At 31.7% G+C, this 27877-nt stretch overlaps 2 protein-coding genes across 3 annotated transcripts; both read right to left on the minus strand.

The window, feature by feature from the left end:
- Window positions 1-205: 205 nt before the first annotated feature.
- On the minus strand, window positions 206-8097 carry LOC139091075 (uncharacterized). Its single transcript, XM_070641012.1, has 3 exons — window positions 7972-8097; window positions 5762-7442; window positions 206-5381 (listed from the first exon to the last, which is right to left on the minus strand). The coding sequence occupies exons 2-3, from the start codon at window positions 7433-7435 to the stop codon at window positions 1395-1397; spliced, it is 5661 nt and encodes a 1886-aa protein (XP_070497113.1). The 5' UTR covers window positions 7436-7442; window positions 7972-8097; the 3' UTR covers window positions 206-1394.
- Window positions 8098-8917: 820 nt separating this feature from the next.
- On the minus strand, window positions 8918-27557 carry LOC139091025 (sodium/potassium-transporting ATPase subunit beta-1-like). 2 transcript variants are annotated; one of them, XM_070640949.1, is made up of 6 exons: window positions 27470-27557; window positions 25344-25985; window positions 11181-11438; window positions 10678-11112; window positions 10542-10618; window positions 8918-10474 (listed from the first exon to the last, which is right to left on the minus strand). In XM_070640949.1, exons 2-6 carry the CDS (start codon window positions 25540-25542, stop codon window positions 10433-10435), a joined length of 1011 nt encoding a protein of 336 aa, XP_070497050.1. In that variant the 5' UTR covers window positions 25543-25985; window positions 27470-27557; the 3' UTR covers window positions 8918-10432. The 2 variants fall into 2 exon arrangements, with proteins under 2 accessions (XP_070497050.1, XP_070497051.1); XM_070640950.1 differs by lacking the exons at window positions 25344-25985; window positions 27470-27557 and adding an exon at window positions 15751-16017.
- Between the last annotated feature and the right edge of the window lie 320 nt (window positions 27558-27877).

A 27877-nucleotide genomic window follows, 5' to 3' on the forward strand; every position in this document is an offset into this window, starting at 1 on the left:
CGAGGCCATGGATCATAATTGATCTGTACGACCACCTTAGTAAGTAAACATGGGGAGGGGGATCAGTTTTATTCAATAATCCCGACTTTACACCTTGATACATTACTGGAAAATTCATAAAAATGTTACACAATCTCCAACCAGCAAAGACATTCGAGAGCATAACTTTAAACATTTTCACATCAAATAAACCCAAAAAAAAAAGTTAGAAACAATTTTAAAGCAAATTTATTCAGCAATAAATATAAAAAAACAAAAAAATTTGTCAACCAAATCTCAAACTAGCAATTTTTCATTTTGTAAAGCGACGGCTTATGATCTCTCTCGGTGCTGTTCTCATTTTTGGACACATAATCTGATAATTCAAATTTGGGGATTTTCTTTATACATATAAAAAAAAACTTTACGATCCATTCTTGACAACGAAACATTGGACCTTAACATTATAGCCATAAAAAAATGTAATCCTCAAAAATATTGCGTGGACAATAAACATTGATTCTCTCTATTTTCCTTCCTTCTTCATAACATAACTTTCAATTTTATTTTGGTTCTTTCATTTCTTCTTGTCGGACGGATTTTGTGCGTCGTTTATAAGAAAAGCTTCTCGTTTCTGAGTTGAAAAAAAAGGATATAAATTAATGTAAAGCTCATTAGAATATCTTGGGCTTATGTGGACGATTTCTGTAGTCTGATGTCTTTTTATGTGTACATTTATTTGAGAATATATAGATGCAATTTACGGAAACAAATTGGAATGAATTTAAGGTGGACTTTAAGGTTTTATGATTATTTTCAATAGACTATATTTGGATTTTTTTTATTTGATTATTGTTTTTATTTGGTATACTGTAAATGATAAAGTTATAAAATATTTTTAAAAGTAAGGTAGTTCAGTCTTAGTAAGGCTGTAATAAGCAAGAGAGCATGCTTAGAGTTTACGATGAGATTCATTTCAATATCAGTGCTAATTATTGTATAAATGGCTAGGATATGCATGTGTCTGTCACCAGCACCTGTCTTTGAAACTCTGAATACTTGTCTTTAAGTCTATACTCCATCAAATTTGGCTCTGTCTCAATCTAACCACGGTCCAGGACAGATTTTATAAAAATTGTTTTGACTCTTGGAAAAGGTCGTGTAGGCGGCCAAAGAACTCATGGATGGAAGCTGTCGATTGAGATATAAGTATAATTTGGAATCGGAATCTAGCCGGCTATAGGGTTTTAGGCGACATCTAAGAGAGGTCATCGATCACAACTGATCTGCATGGCCAGCGACGTTAGTAAAGTAAAGCCTGCTTCTTGAAATTCATAATGATCAATGATCATCAAGTTAAGATTCAAATTCTTTAAATTCTTAATGCATCAGCTACAGTAACTGTCAATTTAAAATCAAACATTCTCCAGCTGTTCATCTTTATCATCTATCCCATATTCAATCATGAGCTTCTTAATCCATTCATGAACACCTGGATTTCCCTTATTAGCTAATGACCTTTCAGCCAGGTTGGTTCCATCATATCTTTTGACCTTCAAATATTCTACAATTTCGTCATGGGTCATGAAGCTTTTGATTTCATTCCATGTTGATTCCGTGAACTCTAATGTATTGAAACGGACTGCATAACTCAAGAGATTACTTCCATAGTTATTTACATGTGCAACGAATTGTTTCATCTCTGTCTCGTTGAAATACTTTCGGAATGTTGTCCATAGTATTATGTGGAGCTTCCAGGACTTATTACGCCACACAGCAGCTTGAAGGAGGTTTTGTCTATATCTGTCCAAGTTACTTAGCAGTTCTCTGATTTCGTCATGTGTTGCTACATTTTCTAACTCTTCAATTAGGAATTCAAGGACATCACTTGATGAACACTTAACGGTGTTGAGGATGAGACTCTCGCCTGTCCCGTCGACTTCCTTAAGAACTTCGAAGAACTCTTTGTCTGATTTGTTGACATTTCTTAATATTTTCCACAAAATCTTTTGAATTTCAAGTCCTTTGGATCCAAAAGCAGCAGTTTGTAGTAAATTTCTTTGGAATCGACCTTTTGGCTTGAAGATTTCCTGAAATTCAGTTTCGTTGAAGTTGTCACGAAAGATGTTGAATATTGACTCAATAATGTATTGATTCTTACTGTTTTCAACCAAATCATGGACGTAGTTGTTCTTCCTGTTGTCGGTTAGCAGTATGAAGTTCTTTAAATCCTGTCGATTGTTGAAGAGCTTTAGTAAGAACTTCCATAATTCTTCATGAAACTCAATCTTGTCGCATTCGACTGAATAATGCAGGATATTCCTCCTTGTTGAATTCTTTTGTGTTACTAATTCATTGAATGACTTTGTTGAGTTTTGTGCTTCAAAAAAGCTTTCAATTTCCATCCAAAATATTGTGAGCTTTTCAATGTTTTTGGTTCGTACACAAATGTGTAAGATGCTCTTTCCGTCATTATTGCATTTCTTCATTAATGCTAACATTTCGGTTGAATTAAGGTATTTGCTCATAATTCTTAAGCATTCATGGACCTTATCAGCATCAAAATTGGGTGACCAGCATAGACATGGAAAAATATTTCCTTTTTGTTTGCTGATTGACTTTAAAGCTTCAGAAACTGAAGATTCGCCAATTTTGGCACTTAATTCTGTTGCAAACTCATCAAAGACTTCAACATTCATTGATGATCCAACTATTCCTTGCAAGATGCCTTGCTGTATGACCAAATCTTTAAGATCCTCAACTTCCAAAAAATCAAACAAAAATTCTTTAAGCATTGAGAATAGTTTTGGATTTTTGGTGTCTGAAGCAATTTTTAAGGCACTTTGGCTTATGATATTTTTTACTTCCTCATATTCGCCATGTTTAAGGACTGCGATGATAAACTTGCCAAGATTTTCAAGATTTTTCGTGAAAAATTCATGGAAATTTTCCATTTTGTAGAATTTTTTAATGTAATTTTGCATTTGTGGAACTAATTTATCAAATACAGCATAATCATCAATAATGTCATTAAGGAACATTCGAATGACTTCCATTTTTTCATCAGTAAGAACCCCAGAGAATAATTCAATGACTCTTTCGTCTACATTTGGCATCATCAAGTTCTTAGCGATGAAATCAGCAGAAAAAAATTCACGGAAAGTTTCATGCAGGAAGAACAGTTTCCCGCCTTTTTTGCTCATTAATCCACATGCTATTATTTCTTCATCCACCCATGAATGTCCATCAAATTCTTTGGCCATATCTGGAAAGTAACTTTTTAAAGCTGAAAGTTGATGAAATGTCCAAAAATTCAGGACTTTGCTTTGACTTTCAATGCTTGCATTTTTTCTTATTATGCCTTTCTCGTAGGACCATCTTTCGTAGAGATTATGTGCAAATTTCTCATAAATCTTGGACTTTTTGCTTTCTAGTTCCATATTCTTGTTATTGATGAATGCATCAGCGATCATTTTGAATAATTGAGGCAATCCAATCGACCGTGAGTATAAAATTGATACTTTTTCAATCATTCGACGTGCAATGACTTCATAGCTGCTTAACTGTGCCTCAAACTTCTTAAAATCATCTTCTGACTTGATAGTTGATTTATCTTTTAAGTCATTAAGCAGCCACATCTTTGAAATTAATTTAATGCCATTTTCTTCAGTAAATTCATAAAGCTTGTATGCAGTTTCAATTTGAAGCTTATTCTGTAAGTTAACCTCAAAATAATCTCTAGTCGCAATCCATAGCTGATTACCACCATTTGTTGCGAATGATACAGCTAATTTTGAGACTATTTCAGCACAATCGGGTGCAATTTCATCGAAAGCATCAAACAGGATGATGACTTTTCCTATGCTGTACAGCTGTTTAAAAAATTTCCCTTCAAATTTATTTTTTGGATACAAAATTGTATCAGCCATGAATTCAGAAAATTCTAATTCTATTGATATAGCCTTAAATTCATGAATAAATAGCTTCAAGTCCACATAAGTCACCCATTTTGATGGGAACTGCTGTCTCAGCGTATTTGTTAAATTTTTCATTACCCAACTTTTCCCAGAACCTGCAATGTCTGAGATTAGAATGTATTTATGATTTTTGACATCTAGAAGAAGTTGTTGTTGTAAGATCCTCGGTACACCATATGATTTTTCTTTAGCAAACTGTCTTGGATGGAAGAGAATCTCAAAATATGTTTCAGGCTTCTCGCCTTCAAGCTTTGTATTTATGACAATTTGATGATTGTTCAGTAATAAGTTCAATAGCTGATCATTGACTATGTGTGAAAATCTCTCTAAAATTCGAGATTCCTCTTCAGCAATCAACTCATCTGCTCTGTCCACAGAATCATTTTCAGATTTAAGAAGGTCAAAAAATGAAAATTTCGTCGAATTTTGAAAGATAATTTTTGTTTTCATCAAAAGTTTTTGGGTTGCTGATGTTAAGTCATTCCAATTGTAGTTGATGGTCACTTTTATTGGATTTATGCTGATTCCGGGTAAATTTTCTTGAAGACTTGAACTTTGAGATTCATTTGATGTGATGAAAATGAAATTTGAATTCTGATCGACAAGATTTGTCGAATCGACTTCTATAATTTCGGAGGAATTGATGAAGACATTCAGGTTTTGGTACTGAGTCAAGATTTTCTTAAAATCATTCAAAATTTCTGAATTTTTGAGCTTTTCTGGGTCGATGAAAATATTTTTTGTATCAAATAAGTCGCCTAATTTCTCGCAGAGATAGCTGTGGATGTTGATGAGTAAGAGCATTGGGATGTTAGTGATGATAATCACTAATTCTTTATCAACCAGCTGTTCAATATTTTTTAATTCTGATAATTTAATATTTTTGGATTTTATGTCAGATAAAACTTCAAAAATTCTATTTGATTTCCTGACATCCTCTCGATTCTTTAAATTGAACACTCTAAGATCAGGCAGGACATGAATCCTAAAGAATTCAAATAATTCTTTGTACTTCTCTTCCAAATGCTTCAATTTCTCACCATCGTTATCAAATTGAGCGTAACTTTGCACAACCCTCACAATCAACTCCAAATGAAATTCCTCCTCAGAATAGCACTGATATACAGTTGAAATGATACCAAAACATTCATCATCAGGACATACTGAATCATCTGCTGACCATTGATCGATCTTTATTGATATTGCTTCAAATAATTTCTTTACTTCAATCATATGCTTGTAGTAAGGATTCTCATCATTTTCATAAACTAGACGCATCACATAGTGACAAAGTTCATGCGCCAGCACACCCTTAATTTCCTGATCACGCGCTTTGTCAGATAATTTTGCACCCATAAAGATCCATTTGCTGATGGGATAAGTGGACCCAAATGAATTCGGTCCTTCTAAGCTGGCATTTTCTACCTGAAAATATGACAATAATTAAGAGGCTGGTAATAAGGAACAACAAGTGTATTAATAGAATGATATAATAGCATTTAAGCTATCACAGACCAAACCCGTCTCAACTGAAACATTTGCAATTGATCGACATTTGTGGAACTTGCCATGATATGTCAAGTTTCCCGAGCTGAATCATACGAATTATCATATTTTATAATAAAAATGGGTCGAAGTCCACGGTTAAGGTGCCGTCTGGACAACTTTGTGTTTTATTGTCAATACGACGACTCTACGATACCCTAACAAACGTTGGTCGAACAATCGCAGACTATTCCACTCGAGACATGCTTGTTAGTAGCTTTTGGAAGAAGCTCTCTTAATGTATGACAAAGCAGTCTTACCGAATAGCTCTCAAAGTCAAAAATGATCATTAATTGATCACACGATGCAGCAACAGCAAGCAATTCTGGACCATACTCAATTTTGTAAATATCTTCGTACCATTTCTTAATCTTTGCATGATATTCATGTTCAAGTTCTTTTTTGATTTTTCTATTATGAATTATTGATCTTGTACACAGCAGCATGACTGAATTTTGAACATTTTTGATTCCATCGATGACATTTGACTTTCTTTGTTGGACTTTGATTTTGTTTGCCTTTTTAAGTTCATTTTCATTTAGAATTTCACTAAGGTCGCTGAATTCTGATGCTTGAAATCCAAAAGATTTTAGGTGGAAGTAGACATTGTATTTTTTATGATTAATGGAATGCTTCATGGCTGATATATTGTAAACATTGTAAGCTAATCTTAAATTTGAGGCATTATCGATGAATTTTGAAATTTTATCAAAATTTTCAGTATTAATTGCAATCTCAAATTCATTTCTGGTCTTAATAATATTGGCAAGTCTTTTGTGATTATTGGCAATGTCCACAATATTTTCAGGAAATGGAAAATCAGAAATTTCAATTAAATCGCACAGCACATCAATCTGATTTGTCTCAAATGCAGTTGTGGATATTCTAACTTTATGTTTGAATGAAAGTTGCTGAATTAAATGTGAGCAATAGCTAATTAAGTAGCTGATGACTTCCTTATTGGAATTTTTGATTGCTTCTTGAAGAATTGATGGATTTAAATGGCTGGCGGTGGATGCAGATGAATATTCACTGCTGGTACTCTTTGTATCATAAGTTGGAACTTCTTCTGGGTTATTATCACTGGATGTATCTGGAATTTCATTTAATGATGAATTTTCCTGATTTGGTACAATAAGTTCCTCATTGGACATTGTCTCTTCATATATCACATCGGATAAATATTCTTGTGCCTCAAAGCATAGCAAATTACCAAAATTAGCATTGATTGAAGCTAAAAGATCAGTTTTTGATCCACGTTCAGCACATTTGAGGATTAACTTTTTGAAAAAATTATCAGACAACTTCAATGTTCTTAAAATTCGAATTATTAATGAAGAATTTTGTACTTTTGGTAATTTTTCCAGCATGACTGTCTCAAAATTTTCAATTTCTGAAGTCTTAAGAAAACCTAAAAAAGTTTCAAAATTTTCAGCAATTTCTTCTTGTTTTTTAATTTCATAAAATTTTCTTGAATTTTCTTCTTTGTAGAAAATTTTTGTCACATTCTCATCGATTGACGTCATTTGTAAGACCAATGGACGGTCGTTAGTAGGTTTATTAATACATTTTACGAATCGGTCTATTGTTGCGTCTAAATGTGCTTCCCCAAACTGTGACTCGATGATGAAAACAAACAAATTTAAAAATTCTTTATGATTTAATTTTTTGACTTTTACGAAAACTTCATCGAGAGTCCATTCGAATGGAAATTTAAGAATTTTGCAGTTCCTTTTTGCTTCCTTGTCTAAAGATTTTTGGTTTTGTTTAGTGATTTCAATGATGAATTTTTCATCAACTTTTATGAATTCATGATTTAAAATATTGAGTATTTGGTGTTGCTGAGATTCTGTTGGATATTCGTAATTTAAATATTCTAATGCATCTTCACCAATTTCTATATCTGATTCGTCTAGATCATCTGAATATTCCATTTTGAGTCTGAAAATAATTCAATTTAATTTCATTTTTAAACATTTTTGACATAATGTACAAAGTAATTCCCCGATAACTATGTCATATACACACCAAGATTTCAATTTGGGTGAATAACCAGAATTGCATCATGCAAACTTTAGAATACTTTAGTCACAGAAAGTATTTATAAAACAATAAAAAATTGAAATTTCTTTTAAGATTTGCTTTATTTTACAATATTATGAAATATAGAAGAGAAGATTATCCGTGGGAGTAGATCAGGTTTTGTTATACATGTTATATACAAGTTATTAATATGCGAATCAGTTCTTTATTATTTTTAAAAGAATGTCGCAAATTCAAGGTCAAATTGTATTTACTTGAACTGCTCATAAAAATTGAAATGAACAAGAAATGAATTCTGATAAAATTTAAAGCAAATTTCGCAATCTTAATCAGTTCAAACTTTAAAAGTCATTACAAACTTAAATTATAATTGAATTTAGACAAGAAATTGACCAAATTATTGCATTAAATATTCAAAAACTCTTACCTGTACTATTTCCTTCTTAAACTAACTTATAAATAAAACAATAATGTTGTGAAATTCTTTTGCACAAAATTTAAAAAAATCTTCACTTCCACTCATATCCGATACGCCATTAATACTGCTTTTTGGCTTCAACAAACGATCTTAATTGATGCAAAACAAAACAAAAATAAAAATTGAGAGATAAAATGATCATGCGATTTTGTGAGAAGAATTGGGAGATAATAAACTTAAAAGAGAACAGCAGCTGAGTAAAGAATTGTTGTTAAATTCATGCATTTTGTTTTCTCATGCGGCTTTGAGTAAGAAGAAGAAGAAGAAGAAGAAGTTGAAAACATGACTCATTTTGAATATATGCAGCAAAACAGCGTTGGATATCAGAATTTATTGTGATGAACTTCTTTGAAGGTATAAATTTTAGTTGTCTATGAACATATGCTTTCAAGATCATATGAATTTAACTGAATGATGGTTTAAATGCAGCGGACAACAGGCTTAGATAATAAATTTTATCATTTTTGACATATTTTCGATTCTTTTGTTACATTTGTCAATTTATATGCCATTTGTAGTTACTTGTCATGACATTTGATAAGCCTGACTCTGATCCCAGGTTAGACTCGATTAAATTATGTTTCTGGCTAGAGTCAAGTCGGTGTAAGGCCGGATTTTCGGCTATTTAAAAGCCTATATGCTCTGAAATGGTGTTGTTATCGCAATATTCTCATCAATTTGACAACATGTCATGAGTTCGGTGACGTAGCGATGCCTCAGTGACTAAATTGTGCTTCTCGGAATAAGTAGAAGTGAGTGACCTAAAGTAATCAAATGTAGATGTGAAATCCATATAGAATTTTGCTTAATGCCTAAAGAACCTGTGAATTTTATACTATTTTGACTAGATTGTGCTGCTCAGGATGTACAAAAAAAAAATCAAACAACTTTGACATTTTCTGGTTTTCTTAAAGTTTTTATTTAACATTTTTTGGATCTTCAATAAAATTGACTTAATTTTTGACATTTTTTTTAAACTAACCTAAGCTTTAATTTGCATTATGTTTGTTTTGGAGAATTTCGCCTTAAGTCACTTGAAAACGCAGTTTAAGTTTTTAATCGAAACATTTAATTTAAATAAATTTGCTGACATTCTAATGATTTAGTTGAATGCTTGATAATTTTAAAAAAATTCTCAATTATTCAATAAGAATTAAACCAAAGCTAAGAATCTTCAAATAAGGTTTTTAACATTGATTTAAATTAAAAATTTATTATTTTAAGTGCTTATGAGTAATGAATTGAGATGTATTCTCACATTTTGTTTTAATTCAAGGATCAAAAATTTAATTTTTAAATTTTAAATTTCGTTAAAAATTTAAAAAAATTTAAAAATATTTATCCTTGATTTTTTATTATTTTTTTTGATAATTTTTTTAACATTTTTTTTTTAGTTTTGGGAATGGTAATAATCTCAGGGAGCTTTTAGGATTCAAGGCAGTGGTCGTCAAACTTTTTGGTTTAAAAATTATGAAATAATCCGCAATTTTTGAACATATTTGAATAAAATAACCAATATGTCCACAGTAATGTGTCGCGGAGCATAGTTTGAGTAACACTGACTAAAAGGGGTCGTTCATAAATGTTTGACTTTATGGTTTATTTGACACCAAATGCTAGTACTAGTTTATACTAGATTTTTGTGTATGGAATAGTCATCCGAATAGCACAGGTAGGGTAATTGATCCAAAATCCGATACCAATTGCCATTCTTTGGGGCAGGGAGTCAGATTTAATCCAGAACTAAATCAAAGTCACTACAAATTGGAGCTGGATTTTAGATCGATTAACCGATTTGTGCTTTTCGGGTTACTTAACCTCAAAAGTCATTTATGAACGAGATCTTATACTTCATGGATGGACAAAGTTTAAGGAAAAAGGGTCTTTAGGATTGATGAGGAACCCTAACCTTGAGTTGTTATCAATCTTAGATCTAGATCTTTGTAGATTAGGGGAAGCATTGAGGAATGGATGTGATCTTAAATTACAGTTTTTTTTTAAATTTTTTAACTTTTAATCCGTTGAAAATTATTTACTTTTTGAATTAAATGTTGAAATTATGTATTTTATAGAAATCAGAGCATGATGTCGACTCGAATTTTAGTCGACTCTTGTCGATTCCAAAATCCAAGTCGATTTCGATTTCTGATAGAAACTTAACAAGTCATTCGGATTTGAACAAAAAAATATAAAGATTTTTTAAAATTCTAACTAACAACACACAATGGTTTTCATTAAAAAGAGGAGCTGTAGATAGCATAAAGTAGCAAAATCTCAGAGATTAATGCACATTTCAGCTATCCAAAGAACCTCTCATTATCCTTGATTTCAATTTGTTGACATTTCAATAAATAAGTTTACTTCTTTCTATTTCCAATTCTTATTATGTTTTATGCTTTAAAACTCATTCTTAAACGTCAGCATCAATCATCAGCTCAAAATGAACGGAGCCCTTAAAAATGAAGAAAAAATGATTTATTAAAAAATTGCAAGTTTATTTTTAGAAAAGTTATGCTTACCTTTCTGTCACGATGACTGCCGGAATAAACGATATTTTTAGCCCATGCACGACATTCGATGTTGATGATTTGATTAACTGTTGGATATAAAAGAAAATTAACCTCAAAATTCATTCATTTTTCGTCCAAAACTTACCACTTGGTCTCAAGAATTTAACAGCAACCAATGGACTGACATAACCACGCTTGTTTGTGTATGGATAGAAATATGATGGGAATCCTTGTTTTGGGTAATATTCAGTTGGTCCAAGTAACTCCTTATCCATACCTTCCTCACCTTCACAGCTTACCCATACTTGATTTCTTTGTGTTGCATTAAGTTGTCCTATGTGTGCTTTCAATGATTCTGGCATATCAGCGGGTAAATCTGCTGGATCGTTAAAGTATTCTGGTTCCCATCCATAGATTCGGTTGAGTTTTAAGAAGATACATGGAGATGCTTTGTCATAGCCGTATTTATTTTCTTTTATACATTCACCAAATTTAGTTGTGTCGAGTTTGCAGACTTGATTACCATTTGGTGGATTACCAAAGTCACAGATTTTCTGCTTTCCCAATGATTTTGTTGATTCTGTTAAGGAATTATGAAAAATTATGAAGAATTATTAAGAATTTTAAAGAATATTTTAAAGTACTTACCATTCAAGAACTTATCGACTTGCTCAATCCAGTAATCAACTTGTGTTTCATTTGATGAATCATACCAGATAAGTGATCCTTGATCAACATCATGGGCAATTGGTCGGAATCCAAGACCAGGATTTGTTCCGATCAATGACTCACCAAGCTTCCATTTTGGTGATGTTTGATCCATTGTGGATAAAAGTCCTTTAAGGCATATGGCAAATAAGGCACTAAGACCGGCATAGAAAATTGAGTAGAAGAAGATGAGTTGACCTGGAAATGGATTTAAATGTTTAAAAGTTTTTAAAATATTGGAAAAATTTTAAGAAAATTGTAAAAATTTCCAGGACTCCAAAAGACCTAATGGAGGCCTCCACTTGAGTTCCTGGACTCTGTTGAGTCCACACTCAACTTTAGAGTCCAGATTCTATTTTTCATGATTTCTTTCAAATTCAAAAGACATTCAAAAAGCTTAAAATTCCTTCATTTTGCAGATCACACCAGATATTGTTAAAAATGTTCTAATTAAATCACAAAACCAATCACACAGATCATCAATTACTACCAATTCACACTCCATTCTTCATTCTCATATTTAATCCAATTTAAAAGTCGTTAATATTCACACAAAAATCCAAGTCATGAGCCAGATTATGTAAAACATTTTATCACAAGAATTCTTATTTTTTTTTGTTTGTTTTGATAATAAACAAACTTACGTCATTAAAGAAAAAGTTACACAATTTTTGTGCCAGTAATCTCTTATCAATATTTTGTTGTTGCTACTTTCTAATTGGGTTGATAAATAAAAAATTTTTGGTTTGAAAAAAATTGACAGAATTGTGAAGAAGTATTTGATTTATTGTAGATTATCGAAAGTCTATTAAATTGGATTTTTGAAATATATTAATTGAAGAAGTCTATAAATGACGCATATTAAAGATTGTTATTTTCTGATTAGAAGCCGTTCAGTCTTTACGTAAAGCTCTTAAAGAGTGAGGGAGAAGGGTTATCGAGATTTGGTTACACCTTAATGAATGAGAGTCTCATATAGATAGGTAGATAGAATAGAGATTAGGGTCCGTCGATGACGAAAAGGCACTGGGATCTAAGATCTGCTGTACTATCCCATAATAATGTCTGCGTAACGTTGTTTCCTTACATTCTGAAAGTTGTCCATGTTCAACAGGTAATGAACGCGCAAAATATGCAGCTCTATGCTGAGCCTTACATCACCATGCACTAACCTCACTAACTCGTGGTCAAGGCCAGAGTTGTAAAACAGGTGCATGTGACAGGCAAAAATCGTTCAAATTCTTGATAATTTCAATGGGTTTTCCTACAAAACCATACAAATTATCAAGAATTTGTTCGATTTTCGCCTGTCATAGGCACCTGTTTTGCAACTCTGGTCAAGGCCGTCATTCCAAGCCACATAGTGTGGCGGAATCTTACTATGCTCTGGTTATTATAAGGTGCATTGGCCTAGCAAGTCGCTATCCTCAATTAATAGCTTAGAACCCAAAGGGAGGCTATGGATTGCAATTGATGTGTACGACCAGCATTTTAATAATGTCAATGGGGCTGTTAAATAGTCTATTAAATAACAACACTCTTGAAATGCCTACCCCTTAATTCCAAAACTTTTTAAATCATAAATAATCTCTTTAAAATTATTTTTCCAACTCAATTACCAACTTAAATTTTCAAAAATCCATCCAAAGCTCAAAATCATCAATATCATTTTTCTCATGCAAAACCTATCATCATAATCACTCTTTTATAAGCTCAGCAGATCCATTATATTATGTTATTTACACAAACAATTTTCAATAGATTCATAATAAATGTGTATTCAAACAATTTAATCTCGTCACGTAATAATTTTGATTATGATCTATCCACTCGATAATTTAGATTGGATGAAAAATCTAGTTTGTGGAAAATTTAATTGGAAATATTTTTGATGAAAATTGGATTATTTTAATTGGGTGGAAAAAAATTTAAATTTTAAAGGAATTATAGAAAATTTTTGAGAAGTTTAGTTGAATAGCACAGCAGCTAGGGGAAAAATGGGGAAGGGTGGGATTTGCTGTAGTGTGCTGCTCGGGTTATTATGTAAGTAGCTTTAAATTTTTCTTTAAAATATGCAAAAATGTGACTTTTTAATTAAGTTTCGTCCTAAATTGGAGGACAACCGACAACAGGACGCAGACCTACAGTATTGAATGAACTATAAAGTACAGCAAATAGCCGTGGGTCTGTGCATTTAAAGACCAATTAATTCAAGCATTCTTAAACATTTTTTTTTTGAATTTTGAGAATTTTGTGATAATTTGATAAAAAATCTCATTTTTCAGCAAAAACCCCTACAAAAAAATTCAAACTCAAACATCACATCCACCAAAAACTTTTTTACATTCATTACTGTCAATCTAATAAAAAATCTACATATTTACATTTCAGAATATAAAAAAATGTGTAAACTGACAACAAGCTAGTACATGACGGTGTAGATATTTGTTAATGCATTATCATAATCACCGTAATGAAAAGACAGACTATGACGAACATACATTGCAGATGGTAATAAATTATATTGAGGCAGACTTGATATTTTCTTATTCACAGCAAAAATTTTTTTTGTCAGTTGCTTAATTAGGGAGTCGATGAACTTGATGGAGTTTTTTGTAGAGTGTGAAAAAATTTGACAAATTATTGAGTTGGGTATTGAATAATAATGAATGGGTTTGGGTATTATGGATTTTTTTAAGACTTTTGAATATTTTTTTTTCAATTTTTTGATGTATTTACAATTTTTACAGTCATTTCTTAATGATGTCTACAGGCTGGAGCCATTTTTTTGATCAATTTGAGGCATTCTATTCAAAAAATAGTTTGATTTCATTTACACGTCAGAATATAGGACATCAATTGTCAATTCGAGACTATAATGCTCTAGGGTGCCCTAAGAATGCACCTTAGGTACAACAATCTAGCTCTAAAATTGATAATTGCCAGCAATAATCAAGCTCTTGAACAATAAAGGATTACATTTAGCATACCAAATACCAAGACACCATACAGCCTTAACCAACCGATAATCAACCCCTTAAGCATCAACAAGCAAAGAGTATGCTTTCATAGTCCTGAAACAAATGACTATGGTGCCTCAAAACGGTATCTTTGCTTGCTAGCAGCTTCATGCATTCATAACACATGCTTCATACATCTTAGTAAAATCCCTTAAAAATCACCATTAAAATTAATCCATTTCATAATGCAACAACATTTAAAATTAAAATATTATTGGATTATTATCGGTGAAATATTTATTAACATCAACTCCAATCAGCCATTAAACTGTGATTGATGTTGTAAGCGTGATAAGATTAAAATCCAATTTAAACATGTTTAATTCTCGTCATTCAATGAAAAATATTGAAGAATATCACGCAATTGCTGTCCTACATTTCTCTCATTACATTTTATTGTCAACATTAAAAGCTCATTGTGAGGAAATTATAAGCCGGCATTGAGATAGACATGGCATGAGAGCGTTAATACTCAATTTCTATAAAGTCCCACGAGAAATTTTCTCGAAAAAAAAAAATAAATAAAGTTTAAAGGGTGACATGATATGAGAAAATGTAGTGAGAAAGAGAAAGAGTACTGAAATGTGAGCAATTTTGAGAAGCTCAAAGTACTAAGCCAGCATGAAATTTTATTAGAAGAAATACATACATAGAAATAATTTTTTTGTTTTGTTGAAGAGATTTTTAGTCATGGAAATTGGCGGAAAAATGAGCAATTGTGTAGATGCTTTTTGAAACAATTCGTGCTGTCATTTAAAACACCTCATAAATTGTCGTGAGCTTAATGCAAATACTTGTCATAGTTTCAACACTTGATTGAATTTTTTTCACCATTTGTGGGAACACTACTTCCTTAATTGTAAGAGGATTATGAATTTTCGGTTTGAGTTTTAAAAGCTCGTATGCTGCATAACCGTACACATCATGGATACCCGAGCGACTACTTTCTCACCAAAATTCGAAGTCCACTCGAATTTTAAATATAAACGAGTCGACTTTTCCATAAAAAATTGAGTCGACTTCGAGTTCTGTTCCTTCTAACAGAAAGGATTTTAAAATTCCTGTTTGAACTTTAAATGCTCGACTACAAACCATAATGATAATGTATACCCGGACATATTATATGATGGTGTTGTATAAGCATTGATCACGAATTTGTGATGACCATCACATGATGATTTGTAGGAAAAGCTTGGTAATTTGACTTTTGTCAAGACACAGCGACAAATTGGCAAAATATGCTATTACAATGTCAATGTCACTCAGGATATGCTTCGATCCTTGATAAGTATGAATAGTCCTTTAATATTACCAACTTGAAATCTTGATCACTAGATTAATTTTTGTGGATGATTTAACATCCTTTAAGCCACCACTGCTTTAAGCTATCCAGTAATAACACTTTATGCAATGTTTTAATTTTAATTAATACACCCGATACAAAAATCCCTGATTTATAAGCTAAATTAAAATAGTCAAAAGAATCTTACACCAGCTTGATGGAGTTCTTGACATGAATTTTCCAGTTTTGCTGTCCCATAAAAATTCACCAAAGCTTTTCTCCTTTGGCTTCATATTTAACATCATGTCATAGGTTGAATTGACATTGTCAAATGCAATTGACCTACGGATCAATTTACCAGGATGACTTTTACTCATCTTGACCAGAAAATTTCCAAACTTTTATTTGCAAAAAAAAATAAAATTGGAGCAAAAAATAATCTTCGTTGCTCCACCGACAATCACGTAAAGACTGAAGAAAATCAATCCAGTTTTGAAGAATCAAATTGTGATTTAATTTTATTTTCTTATCCATGATTTTCAAACGTTAAAAAAATAAATAAGAAGAATACAAAAAAAATCCACAGATTACCGAAAATTGATATTCAAACATTGTCGAGTAGCGAGGCAATAGAGTGTCGAATGAAACATAATAAATATTGTGTCAATAGCAACAAGTGCCTTCGCATCTATTCATTCATACCTGCTACCTTCGATTCTTTAACATGCTATACACAGTCAATGATGATTGTGAAGTAATAGATTAGAGATACAAAAAAAATGTGTGCGGCTTTCTCGTCGAAGTCAATGTTCGTCAGGTTAGAGGGAATGTAATGCGGCTTGAACTAGAAATTATTGCGTCATATTCAAATGACAGTATGAAATAGGTAAACAGATACTGGATATAATATTGGGTATGACTGGAAATTTCCAGAAATGAATTTTTTTTTTTGGTTTTTTCGGAATTAATTTTAAAATGCTTTAAAAAAGCAGTAATCCAATATTAAAAATCGACTCTCTTTATTTGATTAAGCATCATTAAAAGAGCTGCTAATTAAAAAAAAATGTCAATCAGATTCAAAAAGTAAAGGAACAGCCTTTTAACATTTAATATCGTTATGTTAAACAACAATAATTGTAATGTATGTTAATTGGATTTTTATAAGCACTTCCTTTAGCTGTTGAAATTAAATTTCAATTCATTTAATTTTAATACACATGATTTCCATAGGCAGTGACATAGCTTGACCCATATTCTGTTCGAAAAAAGTCGAGTTGACTCAAAATTCATGTCACGTTAAGATCTGATTTACTGATAATGGACAGCATTTTCCATGCAGTTCCAAACCTAATAACAATTCTTCTTACAAAATTCAGAAGCAAGCGTAAAAGTTTACAATTCTTATCTCACCATACACCTATCACTCTGCAATTAATACTCAATGAGCAATAAAAAATCAAACAAAAAAATAATGATAAGACATGGGAAGTACGATTTAGATAAGTTTTTCGCATGAAAACTACATAGAAATAATATTTGTGTGATGATTGTTTCAAGGCTAGAGTGCTATCACTATAATGATAACAATAGATAGTTCATGATGTTTGTTATTGAACATTATGGGTTTGGTTTATCGATTTATTGCTTAAGTGACAATCACGTGAAGATAGAGTTATTGAGAAATTACATATGGATCCGATTACCATGACTGTCTTCTTTATGTGCTAATTTTGATGGGTTTATAGATCAATTTTGATCCTTGGCTTCATTTATGCTTTCCCGAAATCCCGATCCCGGCATCGAGAAAGCATAGCCTCACTCAGATGCCACTTGGACTTGTCTATAAAAAAAATACAGCTTGACAATTTACAATACCAAATGCAATACTGTCTCTATCAATAGCTTTAGTCCATGAGTTCTTTGAACGTCCAACAATTGACATGACTATTTTAATTTATGACTATTAGGGCGCATCTTTTTCATGTACTCTTCAGACTTGCTGTTGTGTCCCGACAAAGCCTAAGAGTGTCTTCTGGCCACCCTAATTTTAATCGACTTCGATTTGACTAATCCTAACAGACATAGTGCGTAAAATAATCGGAAAATAGTGTCCCGGTGTCGGCGAGATTCTAGCATTGAACTTGATCTCGTCAAATCTGACTGAGAATCATAGTCTTGCTGATCAACTTCTGGATACTTTCCCGATATTTTAAGCAATTTGTCTTTCTCGAATCCAAATTTTTTAGATGGCAAGGGATCGCGCGGTAGACCAAGGAACACATGGAAAGAAGCTGTCGATAGAGATAGTGTCACACTTGGAATTGGTGATTGGCAAGCGGTAGCCAACTATAGAGCCAGCTCCAGGAGCCGACTGAGGGAGGCCATGGATCACACTTGATCTGAACGGCCTGCGAAGGAAGTAAGTAAGTCACCCACGAAGTTCGATTTAATTATTTTGAGTCACAAAGTATCGAACTCTAATGTACAGATTGGATGTAGCTCGATGCCATATATGATGCAAATGAAATGCCTCAGTGACATTATTTTATTATTTTACAGCATATTATGCTGAATACATTTCCATAAATTCTTGGTCAAATTATTCAAAAGCCTTTATGTGTTGCCAATATCAATGAATGTTTGTCATAAATATCCACAAACTAAATTTGCACCTACAACATCAGAAAATTGAATGAAAAATAAAAATTTCCATTTTTTGCAAACTAACAAGCTGCATCTCATCATTTCCAGTAAAAAAAGGAAAAACTTCTCGTCAACAAATATTTGCAATTTATTACATGTGAATTATCAATCAAACATTCTAGCTTCGTCAGGGAAGCTTGTTATCTATTCAGTAAATATTTTTTCACTCTCATGTCAATGAGCATGCACTGACGATGACAAAAGTGATATGCAATTTGATTTAATAAGTTTCTGGTGAGATATTTCTTCCTGTATTTGTGGCTGACTGAAGGGTGATGATTGACTTGAAACTAGATTTGTGTGAAATTCACGAGAAAAACTTAATCATCTTTTAATTGGAAAACCAGCACGATGAAACTTAATTCTTTTACATGCTTGCCTCAATTAATCAAATTTCAACCACAAACATTCAATGTCATATCAAAAAGATGTAATAAATTATTATTTCACATTTCGCTACACATTGGCTGTACTTGGGTTGTACAATGTCAATAAGCATCATTACATGCAGCTGTCTAATTTGTTGATTTAACTCATTCATATATTTCCCTTTGATTTTCTATCATATTTCAAGATCTCATAAAGTAAATTACACGAGGCAATAAAAAATTCTAAATTATTTGATCAATGTCTACACATGAATAGAGAGCTTTGCAGGGTAAGGGCTCTTGAGATCGAGAGTAAGAGACTTCCTAGTCCCAGTCTCAAGGTTTGTCTCGGTCCTGAAGACTTGTTCTGAAGATATGACACGGACCTGCTTTCTGCCTAAAGCTTCTTTCTTATTTGGGTTGAAAAACATTTGAAAAAGTCGAATTTTGCCTTGATTGTCTTATTTGCGATGATAAGCCCTCATCCATTGATGACGCCATCCAAAAAAATTGGCTCTAGTAAAGACTGTCTCTAAATAAATGCCTGTCAATCTACCCAATCCCATTTTTACTCAATATTCTAAATTAAAATCAGACACAATTAAAATCTCAACTCTGCAGAGCTCGATTCAAAGAAAGTCATGTAGATTGCAATCATTAGCGGAATATACATTAGCAGATACAGTACAATAAATAAAATGAAATTGTTTTGACGACAAATTGGTACATTTAAGTAAATATTTATCTCTGATTATCAATAAATGCAATTTTGTTAAGAAACGATGAGACTGATTCAAATTCAGAGATGAATAAATATCTTCAAGCATCAAAACAAGGTTTATAACTTGCAATATTAGAAATGTGTTGGATAAATGTGGTAGAAATTGATATAAATTAGATTTGTGTTGAATTAGAGGTTGATGAAGTGACTTTGTGGTTTAATTAGTTTTGAGTGTCCTTGATTTTTTGACTCGGATTAAAATTGACTTCATTATCTTACTTAAAACAGATCAGATTTGTAGTAAATTGATGAAAACACCACAAAACGGAAGCGGCGTGACTCTGAATTGATGCCGGATTCGGTTAAACAAGATTCAGTCAAGTTTTTTGTTGGATTTTGAATTGTTTACCCGACTTGTGCTATTTCTTTGAATCAAACTTAACTCAACATCATGCTCTGGCTTCAATCTAGTTTGCTAGATATGAGTATGAATATAAAATCATTTAAATGTACCTCAACATCATCACCAATTCAAAAAATCTCATAAAATTCTAATTTACATCACAAAATTCGCTAATCATCAAGCAATTATTACCTAATCACATAAGCATGTCACACACCAACTCTAACAATAAATTGCCTACGTACCATATCTAACCAAAAAAAATTTTTTTTTTATTTCAGTTATAGTGCGAACATAAAAGTCAAATAAGTGAAGGAAAAGAATTTTATTTGCTGTATCGATTGGTGATATTGCGAGAATAAACGTGATTTATGACTGAAGAAATTAACACATTCTGATGTCACATTCGTGATGGGAAGCGAAAATGCAATCATTATGATGAATTAATGTTCTTTTACGATTTCACCGACTCGTGTTGATTTTGTTTATACTTTTAGCAATAAAATATTTTTCATATAAATAATGAATGTGATTATGATTATTGAGTTTGTTCATGTAGAAAGTTGATATGAGAAATATATTTTATATATGGAAATTAATTTTATTTTGTGGGATGAAATATACTCAAGGCAATTTCCAAGAACACAGTCAGAGTGTCTTATGAATATAATTATGTGAAAGTGATATGGATAATTTTCATGAATTCGTATCATAATGTAATTGAGATGACTTTAAGATAGTTGCTTGTATGTCGTTTATGACTAAGCAAATGTGAGGGATTTTTGGTGGTTTTAAAGCTAGCAAACCTATTCAAGCAATTTGGGACAATCATTTTGGGTGTTTTAATAATTTTACTGATTTAAAGTTCTGAAAACAAGTTAAAATCGATGATGGTTGTAAATGGTCATGAGAAGGAGCGTAGCCAGACCTGACCACACAGCAAGAGAATCCAAGGGAGCTCCCCTCCTACAAAATACGCCCCTGATCGTCAGTCATCTCAAATACCAAACACAACCACTAAACAATCACCTTAATCCCTTTTTCAAATTCAAATCCAAAACAATATAACTCCAATTTCCTAGTAAATTATGTCAATCAATTTGACAATCAACAATACTACCCCATCCAAAAGCCATCCAAAATCTCTTTAATTTAATGACATCCAACAAAACTCTTTTTAATTAAATTCGATCCGTAAACAAGATTGATAAATTATTCTCATTGTTTTCATTTCACTCATTAAATTTATTTTTTTTATGTTTGCTCTCGTCTCAATTCTAAACGATAGACGGCGACTGCATAGATTTGTGGATTGTTTATTCTCTCAGAGATTTTCAGATTTTAATATTCTGATGTAAATAAAATTGCATTTGGTGCTACAATAAAAAAATAGAGAGTAGAGGAATTGATTGCATTTTGCTTTAGAATGACTCGCTGATGTTGATATTGTTGGATGCAAACAGATTTTGTAAGTTAATCTGATTATTGCCTTGGGAGTGTTTCAATGTATAACTTTATGATTGATTACATTTTGATTGTTTTTTAGGTGTATTTAAATGCAAATATTGAATGATCAAATATGGAAGTTGAAAAGGTATTAAAAGTGAAAGGTTTATTATGCTTTTCTAGATAATTGACAGTATTAATCCATGAATATGAATAATAAATGAGGAAATCATGTGGTATGATAGTAGAAAATGCAACTCATTATCGTGTGCTTTTTGAATAACTTGATATTGACAAATATTGGAATTTTCCAGTGTATGTCGGTATTCACAGGTGTTTTTTATGAGTGGAAATAGTTTTTTACTGACTTAAGCTTGATAATATGAGAAAATGCCGGTAGATTAATATTTATTGTTGTGCGTATAGCAACAGAAACTAAAAAGGCTCAATTTAGATGAAAAATTGGACATAACCAGCACAATCTTAATTTCTTTGTGACAAAATGTCGCTAGTTACAGCTACAAATCACTATAAATAGAATCCCATGAACCTCACACTCAATAACCACTTCTCAACTTGTATATCAAATTCCTTATGGTTCATCAAGTCAATGTTGTAAGCAATAAGATACTTATTTGATATTTATTGATGAATTTTTATGATGACTATAGCAACATAATTTTTTTCTGTTTAGTTGACAACATAAATTCTATTTAATAGTAACGCCTTGAAGCTTCTTAAGGGAAGTAATGAAATTTCATCATAACTTTTATGGTGAATAAAAAAAGGGAATTCTTTATTGAAGATTTTTATTTGATTCAGTGATATTGTTGCAAAATGTTTTGTGAATTTATAGTTTTCGTGGTTTTTATTAGATGGATAAGGGATTGATGGATTTGAAAAGAAGATTAAACGAGTGACATTGATGTACTTTGTTATGGATCTTTGAATTTACAAGGACAACTCTCTAGCAGACAAAGAGCGTGCTCTAGAGAGCAGAATAAACTGAGAGCAACGCTTATGAGCATGCTTATCTAGTGTAATAAAGGTAAGCAAGCCCTCGAAAGCTCGCTATTTGCCTGTTTGGAACTAAGATAATATTGTCTGTTTTTTTTTTTTTAATTTACAACCTTGGTGATCAACTTGTGCCGAGGTACACTAGTGTATTTGGGCACCCATGGTTAGTGCCGAGTATTCTGATTTTGGTTTCAGTCGAGGCTTACCTAGAAGGTATGCCATACAAAATAAAAGGATGCCCACAATTTATATTCCAAAATCTAGATTAAAATTGATAGTAATTCGAATATATTGCTCTAATCTAGCTAATTGCTTCTTTAGGAACCACAATTTTTAATTTTTTGTTCAAATTCTTGACTAATTCTACTTCAAAATGAGGATAAAACAATCGATATGCTTTATTTCAAACGGTAAACCAGTCTTTTTATAATATTTTAGTAATATTTGCAGTTAAATGAACTTAGTCAACATCTTAACACCCCACTTCGTTTAAAGGTCCCTATTGTACCGAGTCCGATTTCATAATAGGATCACTTTGACTCAAAGACCCTGATTATTGCTATATCCACCCCGTTTTCCCTACAATACAGCTCCAAAACCATCAAATTCTCCATAAATTCCTCAATAACCCAGCGCCATCAAATAAATTTCATACCATAATCAAAAAAAAATTATATTATATTTTCCTACTTGTTGCTACTTGTAAAAAAAAATTGAGAATATGACAATGAAAATAAAAAAAATTCTTATTATTACATTCTCAGAGTAAAATATAAACACACATACATGATCAGATAGTGAAACAAATTGTATGAAAATAAAATAGTAATGTGCCTGAATGTTTACTTTTTTTCTTCGCTAGTATTCGCTGATATGAAATTCAAATATTATCAGAACTGTACGTATGATGAGAGTTTGGGCTTTTTCCTTGCGATTCTTATATTTTTTTATGTCGAAAGAAAAATTGCTGATTTTTATTATTTTTTTGGTGATTTTAATGATGTTGTTATGAGGGTTAAGTTAGAGAATGTTTATTTGAATGATATAAATATAGTCGAGGATGTTTATGGAATACTTATGAGTATGAATGACAGGTTTTCGATACAGTTTGTTTTGATTTATTGGAATGCTATTAATTGTTTTATTATTAACACATAACAGAGATTTTTTCAAGTCAATCGATGCACTGCTGTTGCATGTTTAATCTATTAAAATTCCTAAAATAGCACAGCTGATGTTTTTCACACATTTCATAGCTTAGAGGGTCTGTACAGAATTGATGTCAATCTCAAATTGAATTTTTGGACAAATTAATCATTTTGACTTACAATTCAACCTAAAACAAATTATTCCCAAACATCCAACAGCTCTAAACTCCAAATTTCCCATAAAAACATCAAACACCTCAAGTGAATGACCCCAAAAGCCCTATATTTTACTATTTCTTATTTAAACATTTTTAGACATAAACAAAAGTGTAATAAAAAACTAAAACACATCGCGCGGCTTGTCAGACTGCTTTTATTTGAAATTTGCATTGTAAATTTTCTTCTCTTCTTTGCTTTTTCAAGCTTTAACTTTTAAATATTTAATTGTTTTGTATAAAAACTTTTTGGTTATTACCAGAAATGACAAGTTTTGTTCAGCTTTTTAATATCAATAAAATTAAACTGAGATTGTTTTTAAGAAATATCATCTCAAACAAATTAAACCGGTTAATCATGAATTAATGAGAGAACTTCAAGGTATTTTACAATATTTATTAAACAAGGGCTTATTTTGACACACAGAAATAAATTCAATATTTGACTTGTATTAGGTAAACTTTTTCTCATATTTCATCAAGAGAACAATTTGTGTAAATAATTTGTTAAACATTTTTATGGAGGAACTGAGCATTTTGAATGATTTATTAGAAAAAATTTGTGAGTTGAAGTGGTTCGTTGACGTAGTAATTTCGAGTTTTTGGTACTTAATTATTGCACATTGACATATCGATCATGAGTTCAAATGACACTTTGGCATTTTTAATCTGATAACAATGAAAATGACGTTTATAGCTTTCCCTGTTAGTAATAAGTGGTAATTCTAGGTTTGAGTGGGAGATCTGATCAACTAAAGTAAGGTTAGCCTTAATAGGCTTGTCAAGATTATGCTGAATTTGACTAACGGGAAATAGGAGTGTCTAACAGTGACTTTCAGAGAATAGCAGTGTCTAGTAGAGTATAGTAATGTCTAACCAATACTAGCAATTGCTGGCAGTGACTAGCACTGACTAGCAATGACTAACAGAGACTAGGAATGTCAAGCAGAGAGTAGCATAGACTAGAAATGTCTAGCAGATACTAACAGTGTCTAGCAGTGATTAGCAGAGATTAGCAGTGTTTAGTAGAGATTAGCATTGACTAGTAATGTATAGCAGATACTAGCAGTGTCAAACAGTGACTAAAAGAGACTAGCAATGTCAAGAAGAGACAACCAGAGACTAGAAATGTCTAGCAGATACTAGCAATGACTTGCAGTGACTAACAGAGACTAAAAATGACTAAAAGTGGACAATTGTTAACATTCAATCACTTTTCAGTTTATTTGACTAAAAATGCTCTATTTCATCAATAAACTCATGAGAATGTTGCGCTATATGTCGGGGTAAACTGTTATTAGCCATGGTAAATTGAAAATTCATGGATCTTAAGGACAAACAATTCCAGAAGTTCGTTTAGCCTTACAAACAATCAATAAGCGGTCTCATGAGTACATTCAGTTAATATAATTCAGTACTCTCAATATTGCAAACAGTGTCTAGTACAAACACTCATGAGCTTGTTCCTAGTCTGTTCAACACTAAGTAACTGACCCTCCAACCGCCTCCAAGCTCATGAACTTGACACAATTTACAAAACAATAACTCGATTAAAATGATCTACTGCAACAAAAAATTTCATTCTCAATGAAGTCATTATGCTCATTGAGATACACTCAGAATAATTTACAAAATTTTCTTAGAGCTCACAGACACAAATTCACAGGCAGAGAAACAAAAAACTTAATCTCATTCATACAAAATTGCATAAACTCACATCATTAAACAGACTGCAGTACAATTTAAAGACTCAACTACAAATCGGAACTAAAATTCTCACCCCAATTTTTCGGCGTCCGTCCAAAGACTTTTCCTTGCTCTCGATCATATAGAAGTTTCCCAAAACTCTTTTGTTCTGGCTTTTTCATATACGGAAACTCATAAGTTGTCGTCACTAAATCACTTCCACGGGACTTTTGGCGTTTAAATAATTTCAACGGCACCGATTCGCCGGTTTGATTTTGTTGACCCGCTGACATGTTTAATTGTGTATTTTTTTTTAGCACTACTTAATTTATCAATTAAGAGAAAATATTTAATTAACGCGTGTGCCTGTACACCGTAAATCACACAACAAGGCACAAAACTGTTTTTTTATTTTATCTTTGATAAAAGTAAAGTGGAATAAAATGAAGAAATTTTATTTATTTCACTTATACACATTTAATTTCTCTTCACTGACTCACTTGTGTCTCTTATTTAATTTTATATGAGATGTAAAAAAACCGAAAATGTTCGATGAACTTTTGAAGATAAAAAATTAAGTCGAGTGTATTTTTTTTGGTTTTTTAATTATAGCTGCTGAATTTCTTGTTTCTTGATTAATTTCGTTGCAAATTTGAGCAGCATTTAGTTAATAAATTTTATTGAGAATATCACAATACTTGTTAATGTTAAGCACTAATTCGATTAGATTTCATCTCTGAAATGAGAATAAAAGATTTGGTTTTGTGAGATTTAAAGTTTTGTTATTTTTTTGTGATTTTTTTGAAGCTTTAAAAAGTGAAGTTTTTGTTTGATTTTTTAAAAAACTATTAAGAACCTGAAGTAAAGTTTATTGTTTTGAAGTATTAGAGTAGCCATAAAGTGACGTCATGAACGTCATGACTTAAAAAATTCTAGATTCTAATACATTTTTCTAGAAAATCCCGAAAATGTCTCTTAAATGACCCCCCAAAAAACTACATCCAACCATTCCTCCAATACCTAAAGTTTCACATCCCAAATTAAATTAAATTGCATCTCAGCTTCTAAACCAACAACAACATTCTATGTCAATTCTATGTACTCAACATTCAAGCACTTGATCCCCACATAATTTACCAGAAATTGCTCAACTGTATTAAATTTTGACATTCAATGTATTTACATTTGCATTATTTTGGCAACTCAATTAAGGTTGATTAAGGGGAATTTCATGATTATTTGGGATGAGTAGCTTCGTTTATAAGCAGGAAGGAATTTATGTCAAATAATTTCGGAGAATATTGAAATGATGAATTGTAGTTTAAGTGGATTTATGGAAGTAGTTATTTAGTTACAGTATAAATTGGTTTAAAAAATTGTGACACATATTTTGGGAATGCATTTTAGATTTTGTTGGAAAGGCACATGGCTTGAGAAAGTGATAAAAAAAACACAGTTTCTAGGCCGGCCGGGTGACTCTGGTTTTGAGTTGGATTCGATGAAATGCAGGTATATGCTAGAGTTTCACTTGAGAACACTTGCAACTACCTAGTTAAAAGTTTCTAATTTCACTGTCTAGGCCTGAATAAAACAGACGAGGTACTCCAAAAAGCACAAATCAGTGTAAATCGATCTAAAGTCCGACATCAGGTTGGCGTCTTAAATTTTGCCGGTTTTGAACCGAATCCGGATTTTGGGCGATTTATGCTATTGTATGCCTTGCACATAACCTTAATGAATCTACAAGAATCTAGTCTTTCAGTGGCTTTGACATATTAATTTCTAAAGTTATCTGAACAGGCCTTTTGAGTTGCGCAACAAACGTGGAATGCTGACACAAATTTCAAAATCGAATATCACGTATTAGTGGAACTAAAATTTTATTTGGCACCTCAATTCTCAATTAAACACCTTGAATTAAAAACAGCCACTAGGCTACGTATTTCACTATATTTTATTGTGACGTGACACTTAAGTTCGGAATCATATGGGAACAAATGCTGATCAATTTTACAATTTTGTGTTTCGTTGTCTTCTTGATTAAATTGAATTTATTCAAAAATACACTGTTGCATTTATGACATAAAAATTAAATTTCCTCAAACTCATCCACAATATGTCTTCAAAAAAATCACAAAAACTTTCTCATTACAGCAGAGACAAACAAAATAATTAAATTTTTTTAAAAATAAAATAAAATTAAAAATAGCCATCACTAACACCTTAAATTTTCTTAATTAATTAAGTAAACAATAAGCGGAAAAACTCTCCCAACCGTCATGTATAAGACATTCGACTGTCTATTGCACCGTATAACTACAAACTGACTGACTGAACTTCAAAATGTGCCTGTTGCCTTTTTTGAGTGATTAACGAAATACACATGATAGAAAAACAATAGACTCTGTTGGGAGAGAGAGAAACAGCCGGAATCGAGAGAATAGAAACAAATACAAAAGTATAGACACAACCACAGCATGTTACGACGATGCAACAAGTTTATGGCTTATTTGAAAAACTAATCAGCTGACTAATTTCGATAAAAGAAAGTCATAAAAATATTTTTTTGTAACTGTACGAAGGGACTGAGTTTTTTCTTAAGACTTTTTTTGATTGTATTAGTGTAAA

Source organism: Chironomus tepperi, unplaced genomic scaffold (genome assembly GCF_022539635.2).
Source record: "Chironomus tepperi strain 1889 unplaced genomic scaffold, CSIRO-AGI_Ctep_v1 contig_223, whole genome shotgun sequence".
Taxonomy (NCBI): domain Eukaryota; kingdom Metazoa; phylum Arthropoda; class Insecta; order Diptera; family Chironomidae; genus Chironomus; species Chironomus tepperi.

Bases quoted from the DNA above. Each gene is read 5' to 3' on its own strand.
- LOC139091075 (XM_070641012.1), bottom strand. From the start codon at position 7,435: ATGGAATATTCAGATGATCTAGACGAATCAGATATAGAAATTGGTGAA. The intron at 5,382-5,761 runs GTAAGACTGCTT...TCATATTTTCAG, and splicing joins TTGACTTTGAGAGCTATTCG to GTAGAAAATGCCAGCTTAGA.
- LOC139091025 (XM_070640949.1), bottom strand. From the start codon at position 25,542: ATGTCAGCGGGTCAACAAAATCAAACCGGCGAATCGGTGCCGTTGAAA. The intron at 11,113-11,180 runs GTAAGTACTTTA...ATTCCTTAACAG, and splicing joins AGTCGATAAGTTCTTGAATG to AATCAACAAAATCATTGGGA. The intron at 10,475-10,541 runs GTAAGCATAACT...TTCATTTTTAAG, and splicing joins GCAGTCATCGTGACAGAAAG to GGCTCCGTTCATTTTGAGCT.